This window comes from Myiozetetes cayanensis, unplaced genomic scaffold (assembly GCF_022539395.1).
Source record: "Myiozetetes cayanensis isolate MyiCay16 unplaced genomic scaffold, myiCay2020 scf2-11, whole genome shotgun sequence".
NCBI classification, from domain to species: Eukaryota; Metazoa; Chordata; class Aves; order Passeriformes; family Tyrannidae; genus Myiozetetes; species Myiozetetes cayanensis.
Window position 1 is genome coordinate 102,669,151 of NW_026087411.1, and position 19,860 is coordinate 102,689,010.

The window sequence follows — 19,860 nt, forward strand, 5'->3', positions numbered from 1 at the left end:
GCTGTAAATAAGAACCAACTTGCTATTAAATGAGAAATAGCTTCTGTTTAAAAGTTTGGATATCACACTAGGAGGTCTCTCACAAATGGAACAGAAACTCGCTGTCTACCTGACATACAAAAGTTCTTGGAGTTCAAAAATAATTTGTTACAATAACAAGGTAGCTTTCTCTGCATTATTAACACATTCTAACACAATTTTTCTTCCAAAGTTCAAAGTTCCAGAATATCAAACACTTCAGTTTCATCTCATAATTCTGCTGAAGACACACAGCATTAAATGTTAACTTCTCTGTTTCAGCCCAAGTAGTTCTAAGACATCAAACATGGACAAAGTCTTCCTTAGTTCTACAGCTACTCTGAAAGATTAAAGACTGCATTCCAATCTTTTCAAAGTGGCTCTAATACATCAAGGGCAAATTTTCAAAAGAAGTTGGAAAACAAACATTACTGATGCATTTACTGAGTTGCCTATACAATCCATGACTTTAAAATATTTAGTGTTGAAAAACTGTTTGCTTCTGTCTCCAGAGTATATCTGAAAGCACCATATACTAAAACATTTTAGATATCTCAGAAATGATTCTGCACTATGTCCACTTGAAATACTTTTTTGTACTGCAAATGTCACACAGCAAACATCAGTTATCCATTTGTAATATCCCTAAATTCCACCTTACTTGTTATATAAAATATTATAATATTCAATATTTAAATCACAAGGCTGAAAAGAGAAGGGAGAAAAACAAGAAACGGTAAAAGAGACATAAGACATGTTAATCTCTAAGGTTCAAAAATATTTAGCATCCTAGTAAAATAATTACTAGCTGGACAACAGAAGTTCACAGACTGCTTATCTGTCTCCAAATTCCTTCTTCACACAACTAGCTCTTTAAACCAAGAAACATTCTGGAAGGTCCACTGAGTACATTTCAGTATATTTGCACAAACAGCATGTAACTTCAAAACACAGACTAAATGTTAAGTTCTCTCTAATGATAACCACAAAAATGGCAAGAAATGGCACAGATAATATTAATAGATGAGAAAAGCTGTCACAGAAGCTCCCCCATTAGCAGCAGAGAGCAGATCAGACATCCTATTCAACACGAACTGAATTCCAATAATTCTGCCTAATAATGCTTTTTTACAGACTTGGGGTTACATTTTTTTAATAAGGTTAATTAACAGCATAATTTTGTGTTTTGGACAGCAGGATCCTTGCAACATGACTGCTCCTGACATAGAACACATTAATTCAATCAAAGTAAATAAGAAGAATTAACTTTCTGTTCTCAAATATGGAGTGCATTTCTGCAGTATTTCTTCCCACAAGGCCTTTTTTCAAGCCACCTATGTATCCCACTATGAATAATAAAAATAAAGTGAACTTTCTACAGAGTTAATGATTTGTAGCTTTTAAGAAGACTCGTGAAAATTCACTTTTTATATGGCATTTTAAATGGACGTCACATTTACTGTGAAACAGGTGAGATTAGAAAGCGATAGTTCCTTGCTGGAAGAAAGCAATACCTTGAAGCAGCACATTGGAATAAGGTTTAATTTATATTTATTATACATAGATATGTGTGTGTATGTATGTATATATACAGATAGACAGATATAACACACACACACAGAAGCATAAGTTTTCCTTTGTATTGTCTTTGCTTTCTGAGGCTGAGGGAGAGCATGGTGAGGAAGCAGCCACCTCTCATAGCAGAGAGAACACTCTGTGTAAAAAGGCAGAAATTCCATCTTAACAAAGGTGAAACCTAGCTGACATGAGTGGCTGAGGTTAATCAAGCCTGTTGTTACAGTGTAATAATAGTGAAAAAAAATCCACTTTTAATTGAACACTCTCTTTGTAGCGATTTTGGATGATCTATTCAGATGGCTTTGAATGTTGTAACACAGGGTAATGGGATAATATTTCTTTTTATTTTAACAAAAGCCTTTAAACCAACTGTCTAAACCACTCGAAGGTTAACCATGCAAAGATAACCTGCCATGAACTGCTCAGAGCCCTGATAATACAAGTGCCTGTAAAGAAAATCTGTCAGTAAACAGAATAAAGATGCCCATAGTAAGGCTTGAACTTCAGATGAACCCAAAGGAATATGAAAATCAACAAACAAACAAACAAACAAACAAACAAAGCCCAAACAACAAACCAAAACACAAAAGCAAGGACTTTCAGTTTTAACAACAGATTTGCTCAATTCTGACTTGATTTTCTGCAGTTTTGGGCAGTCTCTCTGGCAGCAAAACACAGCTGGCTTCATGTTTCTCATTAAAAGGCTGCACAAATATTTACCACAATGGGAAAGTCAATTAGGGGAATTAATTGTAGAAATTATACTCATGATAGATTATAAAGCAAAATCCAAATTAAGTAAAGCCCAAACCTTATGTTGAACTATTAAAATAGGCAATTTCATTATCGAGGGACTACACGAGTTCAGAATCAAGAATATGTAAACATCTGCATATGTTAATGATCCTTAAAAAAACATACAGGAAATTCACAAAGCAAAATACAGGCTACACAAACAACACCAAGTGCTGCTTACAACTGCATTTGATACTACCAGTGGTCTGAAACAGTACAAACCCCTCTTAATACTATGTTCTCCTCAGAACTTTACTTTTACATCTTTTCCCAGTTTCTCTTGTTACTAGGTAGCAGCTGTTAGGATGGTCCATAAAGGAGTTCTGACTCCTCTCATATCACCTCTGCTTAACAAAACCAAGAATCAGGCCACCCCTCCCAAATATTGACCAAGACAGAAAAACAAACATTTCCAAATGGGAATGCAGACTGCAGTTATGGCCTGTAACAGCTGCAGCATGCCTGAAAAAAAGTCAGACTTTTTGTTATCTGAAATAGCATACCTTGTGCATCTTTGAGCACAACCACATGACACGTTTCAATGAATTACATGATTTTAGCCATCAAAACAGCTGTTTTCTCTCAAGTAGTTATGGTCTGCTCACCAGTAGCAGAGCCTTGTCATAGCATGTGTTCAGTCACCCGTCACTGTCTTACAGGGACAGCCTTGAACTGCTCTAACTCACAAGTCTTAGGAAAACTAGCACTCTTGAAGAAAAATTTACTGCTAAAGTCCACTTATTTATCAAAAAATTGGCAAAAATATCTCAGTTCTGATATAATTTTGTTAATAGGAAGTTACCTCAGCTGAGATTCCCAGAAGCTTTTTAAAACATTTGGGTTTATAGAAAAAATATGTGATATATACGGCATGGGTGCTTTTACTGCTGCAGTATTAATAAAGAGAGGAATCTGGCAGTTGCTTGAGATACCTGTCTGCAATAGTACACTATCTGAGCACAAACATACCCTTTAATCATCTGACTTCAGCCATCCTAAGCAAACTTGGAATGCATGCTCTTTATATCCAGTGTTGAAATAAAGAATTAGTGCACTTACAATCCTTGGTCAAATAAAAGCAACTGTTCTGCTTCATGATCAAACCTTTCAAAGACTTAGTATGTCTTATTATTATAAGGCTCCTTCATCACATCAACACATCTATTAGATGTCAAAGATGTTGCAACCACTCAACACACTTTATCGAGTTTCAAAGCACAAAGTTTTGACTCATCATCTTGTTCCACAGAATTGTTAATGCTTTATACTCATCATATATGGTATGCATAAAGGAGTCCAAATATGAAAAGTTGCCTCCCAAGTTTATTCTGTAGCTTCTAGAAACCTACTGTTTTATAAAAACTTAAGAAGATACACTTGAAGAATAAAAAGGTTAAAACTATGGACATCACATGACTGATAAAGACGAAGTTCAGCACAGCAGTCCGCAGGATCAGTACTTTAGTTTGGTACATTATCTCACTGCTGAGATTGAAGTTACTTTAAAATTAGTATTTACAACAACAGTAGAATGTTGCCGCATCTAAATTCTGTCATTTAAATATCCACTAATAATTGTTCTCCTGATCCTAAAGGACAGATACATCTGATAGAGTTATAAATGCCTTATTGCTAAAGCTACATAATCTGAGAATCTTGTGCTGACCAACTTGGCTGATGAGAGTGATTTTTGAAAAATGTTTGAAAAATGGAAATGCCAATAAAAAGATCCAGCCAATCCAATCCTCTCCTTCAGCAAAATACTGCCTGTTTACATATGAGAATAATGAACAGGAAAACTAATGCAGGTAGACCTCCAACCCACTCTGTCCAAGGATATGTATTCTGCAAATTCCATTTTTACTTTCTGCTAGTGTGACAGAGCCACAGTTTTCATCCACAGATTTTGCTCACTACAAGGGAAATAAATGATAAGAATGTTTATAAATTAAGAATCAATCTGTAGGAATCAGAAAAATATTTTCCTTCATCATAATTGCTTGTTTATCAAGAAAAGCTACATCCATGCTGAAAACCCAACTCCCTGTACTAAAGGCAGAGAAATTTGCAGTTTCAAAGGCAACTAAAAACTTACTGATTTACATGATTATAAAATTCATTTTATTACCATCCACCAGATGGTAAATGTAAATATTTCAAAATGTGTTCCTGTTCGTCACTGCAGCATAAATTTAAATTAAAATGGCACTGAAAATAGAAACACTAAGAAGGCATTTGAGTAGTCCCTTATTGCTACAATACACTTACAATTTGTCAGAACTCCCTTGTAAAATGCACTGGTTTTATTTATCTCCCCACCCCCACCACCTCTGTGCAAGCTGTAGTGCTAGAGAATTCATCTATGCTGCATTTCAAAATAATAGGCAGATGCGACATGAAAGATTTTATTCAGATTCAAAATAGGGAACACTGATGCTAAAACTTGCTTCCACTCATTAGACAGGGCTTAACATGGTTTATAAACAATGACTGAAAGGATTGGTAGCAACATGATAGAATTTCTGTAATTGCCATCTTGGTGTGCTGTTCATGGTACCAAAATACAGCAGTCTTGCCTGAAGGAGTTTACAATCTAATTAGGTAAATCAGCAAAGAAAATACTGCATTTTCTACACAACAGGCCAGTCAGGGTTGGTCACTGAAGAAAGTCATCTTCCCACTCTGCAGGTCATCTTGGACTCTGTCATTCCCTGTTCTGCTGGTATCTGTGTGGCTACTGAAATTCTGCACAAACACGAATTACTAAAACCTACCTGTAGAGTACAAGGCTGTAAAGTTAAAAGCTTGTTACAAAGGACAAAAAAATAACAAATTAAGTTAAATAGATATTTTAAAGTTAATTATTCACAAGATGAACAAAAATTACCCCTAAAAAAATCCAAACCTGTAACACTGTACAGCTGTTACTGAAACTGCAGAGCTACTGACTCTGCAAATAAAAGATTAAGAGCTTTTAGAGGCTATTATTTATTTCACTTTCTTCAAATTGTTTCAAAACACTAGACATCCTATTACCCTTGATGTAAGACACATCATATACTTGTGAAACAAAGCAAAACCAAAAGCACACATTAAACCATCTTATTTAAGACCTTCACATGCCAGAGCAACAGTAAACCTTTTTTAAAGGCAAAACCACAAGTACTGTACTCCCCAACACACTACCAGCTTCCCATTATTTCTAAACCAGAGTTTCTTTTAAAAGAAAACCTGTAAATTGTGATTGAAGGGAAAATCCTCAAAGACACAACAGAGTTGGGCTGGGGAGAATGGTAACAAGCTTGGAAGAACAATGCACCGTGTTATTCAGCCACCCATCTGCCACTGTCTGGGGACACAGGAAGGGAGGAAGTCAAGAGCAACCACAAGAGCAGAGCTGCAAGTGTGGTCACAGTTTAAGATATCTGGTCAAAGGCGGGTTAGTAAGAGACCTCACATACAGTCAGAAAGATGAGGTTAAAAATCAGTGAACAAATCTGTTTTGTGAGGCACATACCAGAATTTGGAGAGCCAGAGACAGAAATGGGGAACTACTACCCTTTATCCTTACTGGTTTTTGCCTCACCATAGTTATAGTCTCATTCTTCAAAGTTTAAGAGTTTTAGTGCTGGAGGAAGCCATTATTGCAATCTATTCTGATCATCTACATAACTCTGTGCACTATTTCATCCAATAATTTTGCACTAAAATCGTAACTTTGGTTTAAGCTACAATACTTCCTAACAGACTTAGGCATATGATTTAAGAAAACAAGTTTAAGGTGTAAACAAGTTCAGTGTCTTTCTGGTAAATTATTCCCACCTACCAACCAAACAGTAAATCTTTCTTACTTGATTTTATCTAGATTGCAGTTATTTAACCTTGCCACAATAACATCTGAATTTACAGCTTGTCTACACAATTATTCCAGTTCTTATTCCTAATTAACCCACTATGACTACCCACAGATAAGGCCAACAGTGGAGTAAATTTCATGTATATTTTTCCTTTTCCTACTCTTCTTTCTATGTCTGTTTTTTTTGGTCACTGTTGGACACAATACTAGGCTGAACTGGACCTCGATCTCAACCAGGACTGACACTTTTATATACTCACACACATATTAAAATTTAGACACACAATATTTTGTTTATATGCAGCTTCCCTGTGAGAACACAGGGACACAAGTAAGTTTATAATTTTATGTATGTGAAACGTGTACTCTCACAAGGCAGCTAAATAGGAATCAATGAGGTCAAGCGAAAGTTGGTTCTCAAAGGTGTATTTTACAGACTTCCCTCAAACCTAGTATCACCTTAACATACTCATCATAGTATTTATCAAAATTTTGAAGTTTAAAAGACAATGGGATATACTTTCCATCCTATGTCATAGCACTGTATTGCCAGGTACAAAGTTAGGGGCAATTAAGAAATATAGTTCAAAGAACACACTTATACAGCATTATGTTTTACTTACTTGAAATATTCCCTTTGTTTTAGAATTAAATTTGAAAAATTTCCTATTAAAATGAATACTGCCCAATGACTGTGATGAGGCACTGACATAATCTGCTTCCTTACTGAGCATTCAATCTCACTACTGCACTTCCTATTTTCAGAAAGCCATTTTTAAAAAGCTGATAAGAACTTTTACTTTTGACAAAACCCACAGAAACCTGTGGCATAGATTATAAAAGTATTAGCTTACTCACACTACTGTTGGATATGAAAAGTGCAATTTGAAGAGCACATACATACAACTAAATTGTAAACCTGGCAAATGCCTGTGCACAAGAAAATATTTCCTGTCCATAAGAAAATATTTATCTGCCAATATGTCATTTGTGAAGTCCATCTTTCCTTTAGCAAACATGAGCTTTACTTTCTCAAAAATGTTTTCTAAATATACTCCCCTCATGGCAGAGAAACCTGTCAGCTTTAAATAAGATGTTTTCATCTTACTTTCTCCATCTGCCCAAGTGCACATGTGGATAATCCCACTTTTAATACATTTTGGATTTTGGTAAATGGAAACTTACGTGGCAGCAAGTCACAGTTGAGAGATGGCAACTTTTAAAAAACTGGTCTACTGGCCTCACAAATGCTCCTGTATAATAACAGGATTTAGTTCTTGTTTAATGAAAAAACTACTATAGTTTGTAGCCTGGACCAGTGCAGCAGATTAAATTCCCTTGCTTGAAACAAGCATTTTTGAAGCTATGCTTAAGACTTTCTCCCAGTTAATGAAAAGCTAACAGCTTTATTAAGGAATGTCCCCTTAAAAAACAACACATCAAAACCACCACCAACAACAAAAAAATCCCAACAACCCTCCCCCCAAAAAAACAAAACCAAAAACCACACCAAACCCAACAAACAAACAAACCCAACAAAAAAACCCATAAACCCCCACCATATTCAAAACACTGTGTCACGGGAGGTTCAGGTTGGATATTATGAAGAGGTTTTTCATCCAGAGGGTGGTTCAGCACCCAGGCTCCTCAGAGAAGTGGTCACAGCACCAAGACTGACAGAGTTCAAGAAATGTTTGGACAATGCTCTCAGGCACATGGTGTGACTCTTGGGGTGTCCTATGCAGGGCCATGAGTTGGACTCAATGATCCTTGTGGGTCCCTCCCAACTCAGGACAGTCTGTGAACTCATCTGTTGGTTTACATTACTAGGGGGAATATAAACTGAGACAGTGACACAAAGGCCTCACATCTCTCCTCCATTTGAGTTTAAGACCAACAAGGAGACTGAAATTCATGGTGGAGCACAGTTCAAGTTCCAAACTCAGAAACGGAACATGGGCTGCTCTGTCCTACACTGTAAGAAACAGTCTGACAGGCCAGAAAGAAGTGTCTGCTATCAAAACTACAAACTTAGAACAATCCATAAAAATTAAAATTTGAGTCAAAGGTTTTGCATGAACAAGTTCAGCATTCACTAGCCGTGCCTTACACGAGGAGAGAGAACTCTGCAGTCAGGCTTTCTTGCACTTTCCCCAGACCTGGACTTCACATATTAAAAACTATTACGAATATGGGTGCTGACCACATATGCAAGCTTGCTGCATGCAGATAGTAAAGGGATGAATAATCCCACAGGTCAAAACTCTGTTGAAACTAAAGCCAGTGAATATGATAAAACAAATTATGGGATTCAAGTTTAAAAACAAATCAACCAGAAGCCTTCTAGTGATGAATTAAACTAAGGCTCAGCCACATATTGAGTTCTTGCAGAAATACCAATAACCTTTTTCTTCTGAACTGATTTATATATTAATTCCTTATCTGCTTCACATGCAGCTCACTAAGAAATGCATATAGATTCAATAAACACAAATGCGTTGTCTAATGCATAAAAATGACTAACTTGTACGGAAAATAAAATCCATTCATTTGTATTCTGCGGAAGACTGTGTCCTAATCTGCAAATCCATTTCAGCCCAGGGAAAACCTCTGAGGACAGTATGTAGATATTGATAGAGAGATAAGAGCAAATAAAGAAAAAATTATGCATTTGAAACACTTATATATCTAGCTAGCTGGAACTGAAAGAGACAGGATTAACATACATGCTATTTAACATGTGTATTGCCTAGCTGTGAGTTAATAGGTAAAAATTTGGATCTATGTATGGTTTAAGCTTAAATCTGTGCAATAAGAGGCACATTTAAAAACACACAAGTAATTTTCCTTGTATGCACCAGCTACTAATCACTGTTTCATATTTCATAATTTATGTATTGTATAGATACTCTAACATTTAGAACAGAAAAGATCATTGGAAGATGCATCCTAAAAATGACAAGATTTTAATCCCTAAACATTACTTTTAACTTTCAGCTGTTAAATTAGCGTCAGTCATTTCCCTCCATACCATATACCAAGTGGTTCTTCAATTTACTCTTCTGATCATCACTACCATGAAGCAGCAGAGCATCCACAAGTTCCCAGTATTCAGCTCTATGTGCAATTGCTGTCTTGATAATGGAAGTCTGCAATTCTTGCTAATAGAGGCAAAATTATTTTAAAAGCTGTTTACATGTAAATGAAAACTTGTCAATATTAGTATTTCCAAAATACCTTCCTGCAGATAAGCAAAACTAACATAGTCAAAGATACATTTTTAAAAAGAAAAATTCACAATAAAGTAAGGTACGGTCTTGCAGGAACATGAAGTTGTTGATGTTGACTCTAACTTTAAATAATATTTCAGTACTGCTATTTTCAGTTAAAAAAAAGGTAAGAAACTCTGATTTTTATGCAAAATTTCTGCACCATTTACCCATATTTATGACCTACACCAGGAGCACTTGAAGTACACCAGGTGGATGGTTATCACAAAATTATTTATGCTGTAAAAACTGAAATAAAGGAGTATCTCTGTTGCAGCCATAAAAATAATCAGAATAATGCAGGCAGCATCATGCATCTGTCACACCAAATGGTTTTACATAAGCACTGCAACTGGTGTTTTTCTTTTTGATTTGGCATAGTGAATATCATAGCAGCCACAGTCATTATAGCTGAGCCCCTGTGTAATAATAGCAACAATGTGGAAAAAATCCCCTCACTCTCTCAGTCAACACGAACTACCAGAAATTGCTATGAAGTAAGAACTATTTTAAGAATACCTGAGAGGGGTTTCTTAAATGATACTGAGTTTACAGATCTCTAAATAAAAACTGTCATCTAGCATGACAGTTGATGGAATAAGAAAACCGAAAAAATCAGCTGTTGCAGTTATTAATACAAAACACTAATTTAAGATATTAAAACAATAATGCCTAAAGAAAAACAGGTTTCAATTCAGTTATATTTTCAAAGGACTATGAACAACATTCCTGACTAGAAACCACTGAAGAACTTCATCTGTTAACAAGAACAAAATCCAAAGCAAACCAGTTTATGATCAAATAATAAATGTAAAAAGTAGAATTTCTCATGGATTTATGGTTGCTTCTTTTGCTTATATAAATTATACATTGGGGAGACTGCAAGTATTGAACAGGTAAGATGCTGGCACATGATTGTCAAAGCTAGCTTATATAGAAAGAAAGCTCCAATTGACTTAAAAAAAAGTTTAGGTAACTAAATGACCATAGAATGGCAAATAAAATGTAACAATGATAAAGCTATTATTAAAATATATATTATAATATGCTACATTAGCCTAATCAAGTCAAAACAGTAACCCAAGCCTCACTGAATAAAATTCAGAGACCTCTGGTTCATGTAGAGATGAAGTCAAGAGAGCAATCAAGGTGTTGAGATGTAATAAGCATGGACTGAATTTCCAGAAGGACAGCACATTGACCAATTACCTTTTTACATATCACAGTAGGCTCTGAGATAGAGGGGAGGATAGTTACGGAGAAAATACACTGTGGATGAGGTAACACGACTGGAACTGGTTACTTAGACTGAGTAAACAACAGAATGAGTGAAAAAGTATATTACATAGAGACTTTGATTTCCTCGATTTTAATATCCTATAAAACATAAAAAACCCCATAACAAACCAAATCACATTAAGAAGTTAAAAAACAATCACTGAATGGTTTGGTTTGGAAGGGACCTTCAAGACCATTTAGTTCCAACACTCCTGCCATGGTCAGGGACTCCTTCTACTAGACCAGGTGGCTCAGAGCTTCACTCAACCTGACCTTGAACACATCCAGGGATGGGGCAGCCAATGGCTTCTCTGGGCAACCTTTTCCACTGCCTGACCACACTCACAGTAAAGAATTTTTCATTAATATCTAATCTAAACCTACTCTTAGTTTGATGCCATTGTTCTCTGACCTGTGGCTACATGCTCTTGTAAACAGTCTCTCTCCATCCTCCTTGTAGGCTCCCTTCAGGTACAGGAAGGCCACAATTAGGTCACCCCACAGCCTTCTCCAGGATGAACAATCTCAGTTTTCTCAGCCTTTTCTTACAGGAGAGGTGTTCCATCTCTCTAATCATCTTGGTGGCCCCCTCAGGACTCACTCAGTGTCCTTCCTGTGCTGGAACCCAGGGCTGGATGCAGCACTCCAGGTAGGGTCTCACCAGAGTGGAACAGAGGGGTAGAAACACCTCCCTTGACCTGCTGCCCACACTGCTTTGGATGCAGCCCAGGACACATTTGCCTTTGTGGACTGCAAGTTCACATTGCTGAGTCATGCCCAGCCTTTCATCTCACAGCACCCCAAGTGCCCAGCCTGTATAGATACCGGCGGTTGCCCTGATCGTGGGCCCACTTCTCAAGCTTGTCCAGGTCCCTCTGGATGGCATCCCTCCTTCATAAAGTCTCAGCATGCTTTGCACTGAATGATGTATGACATGTACCATAGCCAAAAATTTAGCAAGAGCCACCCAAGGCTGATTTACAGTTTATCCCCCATTTCTTTGAAACATAATAACAGAAGTCTGAATACATCACTAATGAGCTCTTAATTTTCCTGAAACTGGGATCAAAGCCGAGTATGAACTGTTTCAACCATTTTGCACTTATACCTTCATTACAAAAGACCTATTAAAGAAAGTGAATTATCCCCCATGAATCCACTCCAGAGCATTCTTATTATCCTCTGAAGCAACTGCTACCAGTCACAGAATACTGCAGTATCCAGGGCTCACGTTCAGAACTGTCATGTGCACTCAAGCTATTCTGCTTTTCTTTCCACTTTGTCTTATCCGCTATAGTCATGTAGTTAATGGAAAATATTTCATTTGCATCTTAAAGTATTTAATTAATCATACACACTACAATTTATGTTTCCAGAAAAAATACATTTCACATGTTTTCATACGGATAAATTGTATCTTCAAGGAATGGAAATTAATGTTTTAAAATATTAATTAAAACTTAAATTTATTAAGCTTAATTTTTATGCATTACCAGTAGAGAAACAATGTCTCTAGAATTATAAACAACATCATAACAAATATACTCTAAGTTGATAGGAACATAAATCTTTCTTCTAATTAAGCATTTTTCACAAATAAAAGATGTCTGAGGATCAAACAGATACAGTTCCTTCATTTGTATTTTGCCAGATCAAGCTAAATACTGTTCATTGTTACCCGATAAATGGCTTCAGTAAAATGACTTAAGGATTTGGAAAGCGCAGTGAGATTTAAGAATTCTCATGTTTAAATCTCTGATGTGAGTAGAGGTAATGGAGGAAAGCTGAAAACTTACTGGACACTGACATTCCCATCGAGACTGTTCTATACTAAGTCACATGAAGAAACATCAGGTAAACAGACAGACATTTTTCATGTACTGTGGGAGGAGGAACAAAACAGCAAGCCAGTCTTGATGGTCAGACCCAAGTTTTCAGGAAGTCATTATATATATTGTAGTCATTACTAAGGTTGCTGAGACAAAAACTTTCATATGGCATACATGAACTGCCTATACGAAGGAAACAAAATGTGTTGTGCACATCCCACACACACATAATACAAATTCTTAGGACAATTTTTCAAAGCTAAACTTCAGGGAAAAATTAAATAAGAAAAAGTGTCCGAAGTTAAAATTTTAAATCCCTATTAGATACCCCTTCCAATTTTCAAAAATGTTTAGCCCTCAGCAGCTCTGTACGCTCCAAGATCATGAAAAAACCATAATGTAACAATATGAGGGGAAAGGCTAAATGAGATTACCTTCTCTAACAGACAAAGCTATCTGCATTTAAGTGGCATGCAAGTAGTAATTACATTCTGCATTTGCATAATAATGAAACAATCCCTTAAAGACAAGGTGTGCCTTATAGAAGCTTTACAACTAATAACTTCTTATCTTAAACTAACCCTTGATTTGCTTACAGAAGCTTTGATAGAGCCACTGTAACTTCCTGGGGCAAACCCCTAACTCATGTAACTTATGCCTTGTAACTGGTCACTGAACTGAACATCTACGTAGAAATGCACGCAACCCATTACCCAGCACCTTACAGATGGTAAGACACTGCTCTATTTATTTAGATACTATATGAAAAGAAATTGATTTCCCATCTTAGATGAATAGAGATAAATTTTGATAGGAACATTCTAAACCACGTCTTTCTCCCCCCCCCAGCATTTTTTAATATATAAAAAGTCAGTATTTTGACCCATATTTTTCATGCACCAGTTAACTAGAAAATTACAGAACCTGAAGAGCTCAGATAAAATTCATCAAGGGGATTAAAACAACGCATGCTTCCTCCTCCTCCATAGTGTGGGATGCTACTGGAATGTGAATTAAAGACTCTCAAGCCTTTGAAAAATGAGGACCCCTGAATTTTTAATTTTGTTAACTAATCATTAGAGAACTGGAAATCACTGTGTTTTTGAGTGTTTGATAGGTAGCTACTTCCATAAAGTACATTTTTAATTTTGCAAGAGCTGGCCTGTTTCCCAGCACATTGATTTGTGGGACCACTACTTACAGCACCTAGAGCATAATTAAATATTAAGTCCCTCCTTGATGTATGCAAAGTCTGACTAAGAGGATTAGTAGACACACTGAGGGTGGCTTTCACACATTTTTTGGTAATTGAACACTGCAATATCATTAAAATTATCTTTACTCAATAGATATCCACATTCATACTTCACAATATCTGCTGTCCCTTTTTGTGCCAAGGAATGGTACAGGAAAAGGGGGATCCCCTAGAAGTATGTAATAAATGCCAACTAAGTAACAATAAAACAATCTGGAAGTAAGATAATGAATAAACTTTTTACATATTTGCAATATAAAGTTCATTAAAAAAAAAAAAACCCCCAAAACTAACAACCTTTAAACACATTCCTCTAAAACCTAAAAAGAGCACTCCATTCACATCACTTCCCTATGCCATTTATTTTAAAATTTTATTCTAAACTACTTTGGTGGATGAGAAAGGATGACCAATAATAAAGGTGTAGTGATATTAGAGAAACTGATGCCCACAGACAAAGCAGACAGACTAACAGGGCAATCTGTGCATGTTTGAAAGAAGTAATTCCTCCTGTCTTATTTCTTCATCCTGCTTCACAGCCAGAACTACCCAATAACCTGATCAAACTATTAAATTGCACTTCAACACCCTTTTAAAGGGGTTGCTTTTAAAGGTCTTTGCACCTGAAACATTAACTTGCACGAGAAAATTACAGAATTAGTGTTTTGCCAAATCTCATATACAAATCTCTCTCTCTGGTTTTCAGCAGCCATGTAAGTACTGACTTATGCAGTGCTCTTGTTCTGCTAACAAAGCACAAAGGACTGGGAATATACCATTTTTAATCTGGGTATTATGCTATTTTCCCTGGTTATTAATTTACAAAACAGGCAAACTTAATTATCACACAAGGTCATCACTTGTTTCTTCTAATATCAGCTGATACACTAGTGCTTGATATCTGCTGACTAAAAGAGAAAAAAAAGCTAAAATAAACAGTCTACATCTAAGACCACTCATTTGTTTTCTTGGACATTTGTGAAGAACTCTGAATTTCAATGATGGGTCCCTAATGGACAAACTAACATGACTCTCCTGTCTAAATAACACATTAGTTACCTAGCACAAAATATTCAAACAAAACAAAAGGTTCTCATCTATCACATTTAGCTTTAACTGACATGAAAATAATTTTTTAATATGCTCCAGTAGGACTCTCATAATTGCACTCTGTAGCAGAAATTGGGAATCCATAAACCATGATTTTTATATATGTACATATAAGCACAGTTTTCACTATTGCTAAGCATGAAAACTATTTCCACACTCAGTAAAATAATAACTAGCATATACAGAGAACTTTATATTATGATACTGTATACATATTTTTATACAATTATCTTTGAAGGGTTTGAGCTTATATAGTGCAGTAGTAAAACTTTTTATTTATTTTCATTATCTACCTGTAACCTTTTTCTTAAGACATACTCTAGTTGAATGTTTTAAAATTGGAAATGCTTTTGAATTGGAAAGCAGGTCACAGGCAATACAAATACTGACAAAGGATTGAATGAAGATGAAGAATCCAATCCCAGACATATACCTGAATAGTAGCTGAGGAGTTAAATGCCGGTATTATTGTGAATGCAAGAGAAAAAGTAATTTCTAAAGAAATCAAGAGATAAGTATTTTCTTTTCCCTTTAAGATTTTTATTGGGATTATTCCCTTGGATGAATTCAGCATAGTGAGTCAAAACTGAGATATTGCTTTTGTTTTATATGAATATAAAGTAGTTTTGTGCATAGATCTTTTTGAGGAACTATTATAAATATTCTATTTCAGTTCCACAAGGTTTTGGCATGGGGGAGGTACTTAGAAAACGAACAAAAAGTAATTCTGCTTCTGAACAATTCTACATGCAGCAAGTGCTACTCATATGAATTCAAAACAGCACAAGCTTCAAAGACAAAACTAATTCATTCTTTTAAGCCTGTATTATATTTTCACTGCACTTAGAAAAGCAGAACCTCTAAAAATACATGTGTTGATACTAAGCATTTCAGCAAAATGAGTCATGAAATGAAGTAGTTAAAATATTAATAATTAATAACCAACAAGAGCCTTTTTGTATATACAGAATTTTTAATATTCTACTTGACAACATCAAGTGTTTCCATTCGTAAGAATATTCATTAGAATATTCATTCTTAGATTAACTTCTACATATACTTAAAAAATGGAAGTATTTTGCCACCTTTTAATTCAAAAGGAAAGTTAATCTGTTTTAGACTTGAAAACCTAAGCTGAGAAGCACTTTGTCTCTCTTATCTGGAAACAAATAAAGAGCTAAGAGTAACTTCTTTCAACAGTAAGTTTACCTTACTTTTTTCCCAGCTTTAGACAGTGGCCAATAACTGCCATTCTAATTCTGACTATAATGATAAACCAAGTACAAGATAAAGAAGGAAGGTAAAATTGATAGGAAAAAGATGGTCAGAAAAGAAAGAATATACAAAAACTTCAAAGTCAATGCTTGACAGAGAGGAAAATCATTAGTATTTAATCAAATTCAGTATTATGTACTCCTGATCACAAACAAAAGCTGAGGAGTCCCTTAACTTTACATAACTTTGATTCAAAAGGAAATTAGTATTAGTTCCCATAGCAAAAGAATGCATCACAACCACATACCGAAAAACAGTCTTATCCTATAATTTATAGCAATCAATACCTTTTTCTCAGGCCAGCAAGCTCTGAGAACAGCTTGTGTCCTGAAGTACACAAGTAGCTTGCTGTCCTCATCACTGAGATGGAATGCTTGCTCTAGAATTTGCAATACCCTGATGCGCGGCTTCACTGCTAAGGAGTCATCACCACAGAAAGGTCTCAACCACTCCAAAAGGTCATCTGAAGAAACTACCTTCTCCCTGTAATTAAACAATACTGTGTTAAACAGTCTCTGACAATAATCCCAAGGAAAGTACCACATGTGTTTTTAAAACTTAATAGGTACATTCAATATATAACAAATACATAACACTAGAAATGGATGATCTGACCTCAGTGAAGATGCAGAGAAACTAGCCCTTGTTAAACAGTTGCCCAAAGCTGTATGGTGTTAAGAATTTTTTTGAACTTCAAATAACTATGTTAATCCATCTGTACAGTCACATTTTCTCTCACATACTACTTTGGTACCAGACAATGGTGCTGGATTTCAGCATGTGAAAATCCAAGTCTTTTCATGGTGTCTGGGCCTGACTCATGCCTGTACTTCCACACCATCTGACTTTATGGAAAACAAGCTGAAATGCTTCCATTTTAAATATGACATTTTTATATCTGAATGTTTATTCATACTGCCACTCTATCATCTCTTGCTTTCCTTACAGGTCCCTTTCTTACATTCCACATATACAAATTATTTCTCCCAATTTTAGCACTAGGTATTTCTTTTTTTTTTTTTCTGTACCATCTATAGCCAGTTTGATGATTATAAATTCTTAGGATGATAATGACTGCAGGATGCTATAAACCTTAGAAAGAAAGAAATTAAAGAGAGACATTAAAAACTCTAAGTTCTGTGGTCTGATTTTGTTCATCATAGAAAACTCTTAATCAAATAATTTGATTCAAAAAATGTATTATACTGAGTACATTCTAACTGTGTGAAAGCATTTACGGTACACAGATCACCGTGAGCTAACCAACCAACACTTGCAGACAGGATAATCTGTTATGTCCCTCAGAGCCTATAAACTAGCAGGTGGCAAATCGGTAAATGCTATTCTACATTTCAGTAGTATTTTAAACTCAAGATAATTTTTTTATTACAGGGAAAAATAAAGCCAAAAAAGTGGTTCCAGGTGAAGTGTGATTTATAACTAATGGCCTAATGTTCTCTTATTTGTCTTAACAAGACAGACGGGAAAGTAATATCAGACAGAAAACACCAATTTAACTTGTCTTGCAGCTCTGAAATAATAAACATTGACATCTTAGGTTTCCATATTACAAAGACTTCAATTCTACTTAGGTTTTTTTATTGTCTGAATTATGCTGTTAGCTTGGAACTTCAGCTAAATTAGATATGCCTCTGCTGAACAGGTGGCATTCAAACTGTAAAGTAAAAGTTTGGGAATTAAAGGACCTGCTGGAATATTTCAAGGGTTTTGTAGAGCTTGCACTCGCTGCTTACATATGTTTTCCTGAGGGAAAGAATTCTGTTTTGTCAACTGAGTAGCTGAGGTTTAAGGTAATACATAAGTATTTAAATGAATGTAAACAATCTCTTGTAATCATAATGATTTTCACTCCAGTTTATTGTTTCACCAGTGAAATGTTGATGAAGTATACAGAGACTACGGAAGTGCATCTCAGACTAAAACAGTACTGACTCTTCCATTATACCTTAGAACATTGTAAACTACATTTACTGTAAATTTTTACATCAATTCAGTCTACTTCTGTATCCATTATTTAGCTACTTAAATGTCACTGGAGAAGCCTCCATAAAGTAGTTTAACTAGTTTTGTGTGACTACCAGAGAGTATGGGGTTTTATTATTATTATCATACATGAGTTCTTAGCTCGTACATCTGGAAAAAAAAAGCTGATTTTTTTTTTCTTCCTTATCTTTACGAGGAATGCAATGGAAAATATCAGTGGGACATATGGACTGTTATGTGATCTGAAATTAGGACATTCCCAAAAGGGGAGAAAAAATGTGGTGACCCATCTTGCAGCATTTGTGCAATTGCTTCTGCACTATACCCTACAAATATCGACAAATTTAGATATCTAAATTCAGATATCTGAAAGTGAATCATTATTAATTGCAGTTCATCTACTGAATTAATAAACTGAAACGCAAGCAGTGACATACTCCTGGCATATACACAATCTGCACTAGTCACTGCTGAAAGAACATTTTCTCAATTCACCATAACACACAGTTATCTAAATTTTAGGTTCAGTACCCTACTTTCTTTCAAACGATCAAGTAAAGGTTTCTGTAAGGGCTCAGTTTTTGAACCTGACAAATGACAGTCTATTCTGGAATAAAGTCTTAGAAAATTAAGTGCAAACCCATTATATATATCCACAAAGAAAAAAATCATCCATATTCAAAGTCTTAACCACAGAATCCATACAGGAAGCTCTTACCCTTTCTCAACACTTGCATGCACTGCAGAAATTATGCCTTCTAGGATTCCAAGTGGATCTTTCAATATTGTAGATGAATCGCCACTTCCACTGTTAAGGAAAGACAAAGTTACCATTAAAGTGGTCCTTCATATTATATCTCATTTCATGTATCTGCAGGATTTATATGAATTGTTCAACAATTATAACAATTTTTCACTTTCACTGCTTAACTAGTATGTTTATTTTTATGTCAAAATAATGCAAAGAGTAACAAGGAAAGAGTGGGAAAAAATACTACAAATATTTAAATGAAACTTGAGAGAAAAAGAATAGTTAAAGTTTAGTGCTTCTAACACAGATTGGGTCAGCAAAATATATAATGTAATCTCACTACCTTAGAGATCTCACCAATATCAACTAAAGAGAATCAAGGTTATACATAAGTGTCACCATCTTTTCCTTCCAAATCATCTTGCAATATCTCTCTTGGCTTAAATCAACTTGACTGTAACCTGAGGCAACAGTATCCTATGTCCTGATTCAGCAGATTTCTCTGGGGTCAAGCCAGCCACAAAACAGCATCCATTATGCACATGCAGGAATAGAAAAATGTCCATCGTGCTCCCGTCAGACATTCCAGTTACAAATACAGTTTTCTTCCACTGGTGGAAACATCGTAAAAACTGGGGAGGGGGGGGAATAACCAACAACCAACCAAACAAAAACCCCAAAACCACTCCAGTAGGAAAGCAAGCTTTGGTTATAATCCAATGAAAATGACATTTTCTGCTAAGATTTTCAATAAAACAAACAGATTTGGTGCTGAGAGAGGGAGAGATTTTGCACTGGTAATCCAACAAAGCACACAGGGTCTGTCCATGGAAACCACTGCA

The 19,860-nt window shown here is 35.6% G+C and overlaps 1 protein-coding gene across 1 annotated transcript in view; it reads right to left on the reverse strand.

Annotated features, from left to right (window-relative positions):
• NBAS (NBAS subunit of NRZ tethering complex) overlaps window positions 1–19,860 on the reverse strand; it is a 161,043-nt gene that overhangs the window by 18,232 nt on the left and 122,951 nt on the right. Inside the window, exons 47-48 of the mRNA XM_050316580.1 lie at window positions 18,986–19,075; window positions 16,551–16,746 (exon numbers count right to left, since the gene is read on the reverse strand). Coding sequence (XP_050172537.1) covers window positions 16,551–16,746; window positions 18,986–19,075 — 286 coding nt within the window. The remainder of the gene's footprint in view (window positions 1–16,550; window positions 16,747–18,985; window positions 19,076–19,860) is intronic.